General features: G+C 40.7%; 1 protein-coding gene across 2 annotated transcripts in view; it reads right to left on the bottom strand.

The window, feature by feature from the left end:
* Positions 1-4,382: 4,382 nt before the first annotated feature.
* The window catches only part of HCF101 (ATP binding protein), a 14,984-nt gene continuing 9,507 nt past the window's right edge, over positions 4,383-9,859 (bottom strand). For both annotated transcript variants that reach the window (XM_089927144.1, XM_008778718.6), the window contains 8 exons: positions 9,062-9,131; positions 8,827-8,922; positions 8,362-8,451; positions 8,221-8,274; positions 7,373-7,496; positions 6,536-6,660; positions 5,700-5,822; positions 4,383-4,723 (listed from right to left, as the gene is read on the bottom strand). In XM_089927144.1, the coding sequence (XP_089783270.1) occupies positions 4,640-4,723; positions 5,700-5,822; positions 6,536-6,660; positions 7,373-7,496; positions 8,221-8,274; positions 8,362-8,451; positions 8,827-8,922; positions 9,062-9,131 (766 nt within the window). In that variant the 3' untranslated portion in view covers positions 4,383-4,639. The remainder of the gene's footprint in view (positions 4,724-5,699; positions 5,823-6,535; positions 6,661-7,372; positions 7,497-8,220; positions 8,275-8,361; positions 8,452-8,826; positions 8,923-9,061; positions 9,132-9,859) is intronic.

The raw sequence follows: 9,859 nt of genomic DNA, 5'->3' as shown, positions 1-9,859 counted from the left end.
CAGAAGAACGAGATAGAGTGCCAGGTAGCCGACATGTTGAAAGCTGGGATCATCCGCATGAGCCAGAGGCCTTTTTTCTCTCATGTGCTTCTAGTGAAGAAGAAAGACAGCATCTGGAGGTTTTGCACGGACTATCGGGCCCTCAACACCACCACCATCAAGGACAGGTTTTTCATTCCCACCATTGACGACATGCTCGATGAACTTCATGGAGCACAATACTTCTCCAAGTTTGATCTCAGATTGGGGTATCACCAGATCCGAGTTCATCCCGAAGATATTCTGAAGACAGCCTTTCGCACCCACAATGGACACTTCGAGTATCTGGTCATGCCCTTTGGGCTGTGCAACGTCCTGTCCACGTTTCAGGCAGCAATGAATGCTATCTTCTGGACGTACCTGCGTAAATTTGTTCTAGTTTTCTTCGACGACATCTTGGTGTATAGTGCCACTTGGAAATTACACCTAGTACATTTGAATACAACCCTTAGCATCCTCGCTGAGCATCAGTTCTTCCTTAAATCCTCCAAGTGATTGTTTGGGCAACAACAAGTTGAGTATCTCGGCCATATTGTATCGGCCAATGGAGTACAGGTCGATGCCACCAAGATTCAAGCTATGCAGGAATGGCCACGACCCGCTTCTGTGACAGAACTCTTGAGATTCCTCAGATTAACGGGATACTACCGGAAGTTCGTCAAAGATTATGGGATCATCGCCGCTCCATTGACTGTGTTGTTAAGGAAGGGTCAATTCCAATGGAATACCCAGGCCGAGCAAGCTTTCCATCATTTCAAGCGAGCCGTGACAACAATCTCAGTGCTCGCCATTCTGGATTTTTCAGCGACGTTCGTAATCGAAGCTGATGCCTTAGATCGTGGGATCAGAGCAGTTCTCACACAGATCGGAAAACTGATAGCTTACATGAGCAAGGCACTAGGTGTGGCGAAGAAGGGGTGGTCTACATATGCCAAGGAGATGCTGGCAATCATGGAGGCAGTTCGGCTGTGGCGACCATATATGCTGGGAAGAAAGTTTCAAATACGCACGGATCAAAAGAACCTCTAGCATTTCTTGGAACAGCAAGTAAGTACTCCGGAACAGCAGAAGTGGATGGCCAAGCTCCTAGGATACGAATATGAGATTGTCTACAAACCCGAAAAAGATAATACGACCGCAGATGGTTTTTTGTGTCTCCTCGAAGGAGCAACGCTTCACGCCCTCAGTCTTCCCATCTTCGACATTTGGAAAGAAATCCGGTCTGTCCACCGAGAAGACCCTTATCTGCAATGGAAAAATCAGTAACTAAGAGTCGAGCCTGGTATCATGAGAAATTACCAATCCACAGGAGGGATTTTATACTACAAGGGTCAGGTTGTAATCCCTCCCGGTTCGCCATTAAGAGTGAAGCTGATGGAGGAGTTTTACAACACAAAAATCGGAGGACATTCGGGAGCTCTAAGAACCTACAAATGGGTTTCTCAAGCTTTTCACTGGGACTCCATAAAGAAAGACATCCAAAGGTTTGTGGTCGAGTGTGTAGTCTGCCAACAGCATAAGTACGAAGGCCAAGTTCCAGCCAGACTCCTACAACCATTACTGATCCCTTCTCAGGTGTGGGAGGATATTTCGATGGACTTCATCGAAGGCTTACCATGGTCCAAGGGAAAGAATATGATCTTGGTTGTTGTCGACCGACTCACTAAGTATTCACACTTCTTATCATTATCCCACCCGTATACCGCAAAGCGGGTGGCTGAGATGTTCATCAATCAAGTAGGCGATTGCACGGGATGCCGAGGTTAATAGTAAGTGATCAGGATCCGGTATTCATGAGCAACTTCTAGAGTGAATTTTTCAAGCTACAAGGGACATCACTCAACATGACTTCAGCCTACCATCCTCAGTCCAACGGCCAAACGGAGGTGGTTAACCGATGCGTCGAACAATATCTCCGGTGCTTGTGCAGCCAATTTCCAAAGATATGGGACCAACAGTTGGCATGGGCGGAATACTAGTACAACACCACCCAGGCATGACCCCATTCCAAGCTTTATATGGACAAGCACCACCTACGATCAACCGGTACATGGAAGGGATCTCAGCGGTAGACGAAGTTGATTGAGCATTAGTTCACCGTGATCAATTGATAGGAGAGCTGAAGGAAAACTTGGCAAGAGCACAAGGTCGCATGAAGCAATAGGCTGACCAGAAGAGGAGGGAAGTTGTCTTCCTTGAAGGAGAATGGGTATTTTTAAAGCTTCTGCCATACTGATAGCAAACCATATTTCGGCGAGCTCATCAAAAGCTCGCCCAGAAATATTTTGGGCCATATCAAATCACAGAACGAATCGGGCCAGTGGCTTATCAATTAGCGTTACTTGCATATGCAAAAGTGCATCCGGTGTTTCATGTGTCGCTTCTCAAACGGAAGCTGGGAGAGAGGCAAGTTCCTTGCCAAAATCCTCCACCTATCCGGAAAGACGGCTACCCAGTGATGGAGCCAGTAGCTATCAAAGATTATCATTGGGTTAAAAAAGGAGGCAAGATCCTCGAAGAAGTATCGGTGCAGTGGCACTCGCTACCGGAAGAAGACGCTACTTGGAAAGAATACTATCAGCTGAAGCAACGGTACCCAAATGCAAACCTTGAGGACAAGGCTTTAGCTGAAGGGGGAAGGGATGATAGGCTCGCTTTGCCTACCAGACCACAACGGGCTTGGAGACCCAACCCACATTACCTGGTGGCTATGAACCTCGCCCCATGCACGCAAACCGCCGAGTCGAAATCGTGGGAGCAAGCAGCAACTCAAGGCCGAGCTACGCACGTGGAAGGGAAGCCGCCCGCGATGGAACGGAGAGCGGAAGGAAGACTGAGCCTTGCGGCGAAGATGGCCGAAGCGGAGCACGTTCCGGAGGAGAGGAACTGAAGTTTGTGTGCATGGCCGGGTTTCTCAGTTACGTGGGACGAGGAGAAGAAATGCGTTCTGAAGCAAGGGGAAGAGAACGTGGGAAAATGATGAGTGACGGTGAGGAGTTGACAAATGATGGCCCGGGTCTCTCGTGGCAAGTGGGGAGGGAGTATTAAAACAGAGAGACTGTCTTGGCTTTGGGGTAGAGAGTGAAGTGATATTTTTGTTTCTTTCTATTGTTTATTTTTCTCTTGGGTTACTCTCACCCGAAGAGGGGTGTTCGCTGTTTTGCATGGCTGGTTTTAGTTCACTGTTGAGCTTTTGAATAGCATTTCCTTTTCCTTCCCATCGTCTTCTCCCTTCTCTGACTGGGACGTAATAGCATCCAGTGTAGCCTTGTACTAAACAATGTTACTACCCAGAATCCTTCAATCACCAACACCAACAATGAGAAGCAAAGCAAACAAACAAACAAGCAGTTACGAGATTAGAGAGTAGGTTGCAACAGGAAAAGTTTCAAAGAGACTTTCCATGACACCAGCTTGCTGTAACCCGACGGCTATCAGATAGTACCAGATAAGATCATCGAACCATGAAAGAGCTCAAGGAGTCAGAAATTCATGGAGGCACAACGAGCGTTTAAATTGCATCGTATTAACCTTCACACAATGGAAGCAGCCAGCTGAAATTAAGCCCCTGTAGCTCTTAGGTTTCAGTCTTCTTTTTAGCACCAAGAACTAGCTTCAGGCTTCAGTCCACCGACCTTTCGATACCACGAGCTCTCACGCCGATCAAAAATCATGCTCCAACGATGATAAGGCTTCACAGCCTTGCCATACATAGTCCCACATAGAGAGAAGCACAGAGGCAAGAGACGTGGGATTTCTTCTCTGCTGTATCTTTTTATTAGCTAAGTCTGCCGAAAGAGGCGTCACAGATATTGCCAATAATGATTGGCCAAGATTTTGAATGACGAAGATGAAAATTTAACGCGTCCTAGGAATACACTTGGGGAGCGAGATACCAGAATAGAAGGCTAGAAATAAAGGGAGCCAGAAGGGGGGGTGCAAGAATATTTTGATGCCTGGGCTGTGAAAGCAAATGAGTAATGATGCATTTGGTAACCCAACTCTCAATTGTGGCAAATGCATGTTTCAGCTTTCAGGCGAAAAGCAGGTCTCTGCCAGCTTCTTCTCCATGAATATATTTACTGTTCCTTTATTAAAACCATTGTGATTCTCAACTACATTAATTTCATGAATTCTCATCTGCAGACAGTAGTGATTTTCAAATTCAATATTCATCCATTATATTTTATGATTGCAGGGGAAAAAAACAGTACTGTGGCTACAGCCATTATAACTGCACCTTTCAAGCAAAATATAAGCATCAGAGCATTTTGGTTGCATATGCCGCTTCTATCATACGACAGGCAATCCTTTAGGAAAGCTGAAGGTATAGTCTCATAACATCACCATAAAAATTTCATTCTATATATTAAGATATTACCTTAGAAAAAACAGCCTGAGTTTCTTTTTCCTCGAAAAATCTGTCTATTACACATTAGAACAGTGACCTTTCATTTTGCTCCAACAGTCACTAATCTGCAACCTTTTACCATAAATTCCATTCGGAGCCAAACAATTATGTTTACCTGAACATTCTTTAGGATGTTCAACTTCTTCTTTCACATGTTTACACACCTCTACGAAGATTTGATGCAGTAAATCAAGAAGCATTTACTTTTGCAACCGTTGGTTCTGGAACATCAACTAGCCGCTCCAAAGTTTCCAACTGATCATAAGGTGCTATCTGTATAGAAACAGAAATTTGAGTAATTTAAACTCTGAACTTGATTTGGTCAGCTCAAAAGTTCTTGGAGAGCAAGAAACTTCATGAATGAACTGAATAATATTATGTTGGTTTTTAGACTTTTGATAAATAAATTCCAAAAAAGGCAGCACGAAATGGAGTAAAAGGTCTCAGCAACAGCTTTAGTTCATATCTTAGGTTCTGCAGGTATGGTGTTCTGTGACTTGCCAGCCAAGTATTCTATATGAAGTGTTTAGGGCCTCGACCAAGGTCCGCCGTACCGGTACCGGTCAGTACGGCAGAACATGGCCTCGACCCTGGCATGGCTAATGGGTAATATGCATCCACCATAACGAATGTTTCAGAGGAGAGAACTCTGAGGGTCACGTGCATTTAATAGTGGTGGCACTTACACATCCCATATGCGTCAAGGGCTTGACAGAGACAAAATTTTCCATTTCAATGGAGCTCCAATATAGTGGAGCCATTTCAAAAATATTCCATATTTTAAGATATCCTCACTACACATATAAGCCATCTTTGCCTATTGACTCACCAAAAATCCACAACTTTATTTCAGTAGGAAGTATAAAGAACGAACAAAAAAGACACAAATTATAGAAATCCAAGAATATAAATGGAAACTCTGCAAATGACACATGAAATCTGTGCACTGAGACATTATGTAGGTATATGGACAAATGTTAGTGTAATTCCTCATTTGGAGGACAATAAAGTAAACATGATGCGTTAAATCATTATAAAAAGAAGTTTATATATAGCATGTATCATGAAACTATCTTATCTAAAAGCCAATGCTAATAAATGAAATAATCATACTCTACCAGTGCTCAGAGTGTGCATGCCTGCCATGTACATCAGCATAGTAAAAATAATTTGAGCGTATAACTTTTGTATCAGCATCAGTAATTTGATGCACATTGTATGAAAGAAATAATCTAAAGCACCAAACCACCTGGTTAAACCCATCAGGCCATGTTATTGAGACTGCATAATTTCCCATTGGCCGGATATCTTCAGGCTCAATATCTTCTGGGACATCACCATGTTGTATCTTTTGCTCTCCAGTCCATTCATCCTGCATTAGTATATTACTGATGGTATTCCTTGAAGTTTGAATTTGCACAATATATTCGCAGAAATTGGAAGCAAATGTGGCACATGAAAATATCCAACTTCACAACTTAAGATGTAAAAATGCTCAAGATTTTGGAGAATGCACTATATGGCATAATTTTTGGTTTCCTCAGAATTAGGGGGCTTCTAGGTTCTCGATAATTAATGTTTTCAATCCTTTTGGGGTAGCCTCATGGGCTCTTGTGCCCTCGGACCAAAGTAAAATGGACAAAAAAGAAAGCCACATGCCGGATAGCCTATTAGATAACATATTGGCCATTCAATAACTGTTATCCATAGCATGTATTGAGAGTATTTTCTCATGATTGGACATCTTCTAAACAGCAGATAGTTACAAGGATAATTTATTGATGGTCTCTCTCAAGCATTGGCATATAGGTAAGCCAACAAGGTCAGATGTTTCTTTGATATCCTTGTCTCCAGGTCTCAAGACATTGATTTTCTTGACTTCTTCTCTCGTACAACTCTTACATGATCAATTCATGTGCTTACGAGCACTATTGAACTTCAAGTCATTTGCTAGGTCGTCCATCAGGGTCCAAGCTATTAAGATCCTACTGAAGGAAATAATCTCCAACTATGACAATATAAAAGAAAAACCATGCACAAAACATGGGTAAAAGGGGAACACATATATAAATATGCTTTACATACCACACTTTGGGCAGAGCGGTCATTCCGTCTAACTGTTGCTGGATGCAGTAAAAATTCATCATCTGAATCGGGCACTTTCACTCTGATAGCTCTGATAGATTTATCATAAGATACTGCTGTTGAAACTGGCAGCAGAAAAATTTCTTATCACAAGTGGAATCAGATTTAAGAAGCCGTATATAATCAATAAGCTTATTCAGATTATATGGACTTGGCTCTGTAGATCCTACAATGCCATGCATTCCTCACACCTTTGTCAGAACTAGTAGTTGTCTGTGATGCAAACAAACTAGGAATCAAGTGTATAGGGAGAACTATGTTCTGATAAAATGTGAAAATTTTGAACTATAGTTAAACTTAATCATCGTTTGAACGGAAGCTTCAATTGTTTAAAGTACAGTTAAAAATTAATCATATCCATCATTCTCAACAAAAGATTGCAAAGCGTTCATAATATTGTTACCTCTAGGTCCTAGCCATAACATCTATTTGAGGTCTGACTAGAGGACCCACCTAGTGGATGAGCATTAAATCTTAATTTCAACAGCATGACTCAAATTATCAATCTTATGAAGATTTAGTTGAGTAAAATCAGAGCACAAAACTACAGGGTTAAGAAGATGCTGAAAACATGTTACTTTCCTGTTCTTTCAAGTTCATTCCAAGGTATGTATATGAAATTAGGAAAAACAACATTCATGATGCATGAATTTTCTACTTCTACATAGTCGTTTCAGTGGCAATTCAGCCTTGTAAAGCATAACAAAAGCTTGAAGTACAGATGTAAAAAGGGCCACTGATGAGGATATTCGATTGTGACACTAGCAGACAGATTACCTTGTTGGCGAATTTTAGCACATTGCTGGACAACACATACTCCAAGATCTTGGAATATCTTGGCTACTTCACCTTGAGGATCAGCTACCACTTCAGGCATTCCACTATCTCCAGAAGCTGATAGCTGACAGAGTAAATCTAATCTTATTAAACATGTGTTTTTTTTCAGCAATCGAAAACGCTGTTAAATATTTTACCCAGTAAAAAAATAATTTTTTCCCCATCGAGATTATAGGTGCCTAATATCATGCCTGATATCACCTAGATGCTGAGAGACAATACAGAGAAATGTTTTAAGCAGGAATAAACCTCCTGCATATTTTGAAACAAGCAATGAAAGATCATATGCTTCTTAAAGAAAAAGTGAAAATATCTCTTTAAGAGGCAAGGATGCTTACAAAAACAATCAGATGACGAATGTACCACCATGAACTGATAATCTGATTGATGTGTATCTTAACATGATCAAGATGGCATATGTTAGGAAGAGCTTAAAATCTATTTTGGTTCATGATGTACCAGAACGCATATGAAAACTAACAATGATTCATCAACAGTTCATCTGGGGTGTACCTAGAGGTGTCTAATTTAGAACCACCACTTATCTATGCCAAGCTTGACAATGTCTAACCAATGAATTTCACATCTTAAGATGATATGATCGGTGGATTCCTTGAGTCTATTCTAAATCCTATTAAATCTAATGTGAATAATAGATGGATAAGGCATATTGGTTAAAACATCAATACTTTATAGTTTGTGTCTCAATTGTCTTTGATACACTTTTTAATGTTATAAAAACTTTAAAGCATATAAGTGCATCCCTAGGAAGTTAACGTCTCACATACAGTTGATCTGATGGGAAGATCAAAGAGATGTGGTATTCCAAATTGCTGGACAACCTGCAGAGAGTAGGTCGACTTTTCATAACGAAACAACAAAATATTATCCAAAAAAACATAAGATTAAGCATTGCTTGAGGCACATGCCTGAGCACCGGAACCTTTACCAAAAGGGTAGTAGCGTTTTCCATCAGCATCAAAGTAGCACATGTTCTCAACTACCGCAACACATGGGACCTTCAAAGCAGACAGAACAACAGTTCTCTAAAATTAAATATACATATAAAATATGCCTGCAGAAAATCAACTAGAGTACCAGACAGTCAAATACATTATCACAATATTTTCTTTTTCTTTTTTTAGAAAAATCTATACGGGCTGATTCTGTCTTCTTTTCAGAGCTAAAATGAAAATGATCATGAGAAAGTATGCTTAATTTCCTAATTCACAATCAATATTTATCAAACTGATCAGCCTTATTCATTCAGAGTTGCTATTAGTGACCAACAGGCAACTTATTATATTATAGTTGCTTACCATATCAGTGGCAATAAATACTCAAAATGGAATGATTAAGCCTGAAATCTATTTTTATAATATCAAAAAACATACCTTAAGCGTTGAAAACATGCGAACTCCTTTTGCAACATCAATGAATGCTAGTTTCTGAGGGGTCGTAACTATCACAGATGCAGTTAGGGGAGCAACCTGGAAAATTTATCACGTCTTAGTTCTAGAGAGAAGTGTCAAATAGCCTGGTGAATCAATAAGTTTACATGCCCACGTGCACGCGCGCGCACACATAATGCGCATATGATCTCCAGAAATATGACATCAGAGGCTACACCTGGCATAGTGTGAGCTGAATATCACCAGTTCCAGGAGGCATATCAATAAGAAGGTAGTCTAGCTCTCCCCTGTATGATACAAGAGTCAGGACAACAGAATCTGTGTGATATCGAAAACAGCAAAGCGATATACAACTCTAACAACACAAGTATGCTATATATTTATGTAGACTAGATATTTCAGCAATGTAAAAGAAAAAATCCATCTCTCTTTCACTTGTCAAACACAAGGTGAATCATCAAGAAAATGTTTGGCCAAAAGAATACAGATAACCTATGCTAATACAATTATACATGAACATGATTACAGCTAAATATACTGGAGGTAAAAAGGCTCTTCAAAATGTGGATATCATTGGCAAGCAAGTCAAGTGATAATTGTTAAGGTCTGATATACATTGTTGACCCCTTCTTTAACAGCTTGAGCTTTTGGGTGGCAAGTTAACATTGTATAAGAGCCAAAGGTCATGGGTTCAAATCACCATCCAGGCCAATTTTGCCCATTTATTTTCCATGGGTTCATACTTCGTATATCTTGAGTCTTTCTTGACTTGTTTTTGTTTTCATGTATGTGGTCCAAGCTGGATGCAGGGGGTTGTTAAGGCCTTTGGGCTCTAGTGGTAAATTAATAAGAATAGATCTCAATGGTCTACATCCCACTCTATACACACATACATGCATACATGTTGCACATGTATAAACAAGATTGCAATATGAAAATTTGCATATACAGAAAATAAATGTGTAGATAAGGGATGCCATAAAAGTCAGGAAAACATCTCATGAACACATGCATA

This window comes from Phoenix dactylifera, chromosome 1, assembly GCF_051530095.1.
Source record: "Phoenix dactylifera cultivar Ajwa chromosome 1, Ajwa_hap1_PhDact_Kaust_v1.1, whole genome shotgun sequence".
Taxonomy (NCBI): Eukaryota; Viridiplantae; Streptophyta; class Magnoliopsida; order Arecales; family Arecaceae; genus Phoenix; species Phoenix dactylifera.
The sequence above is the reverse complement of the archived record's forward strand: the minus strand, read 5'-3'. Positions and strand labels throughout refer to the sequence as shown.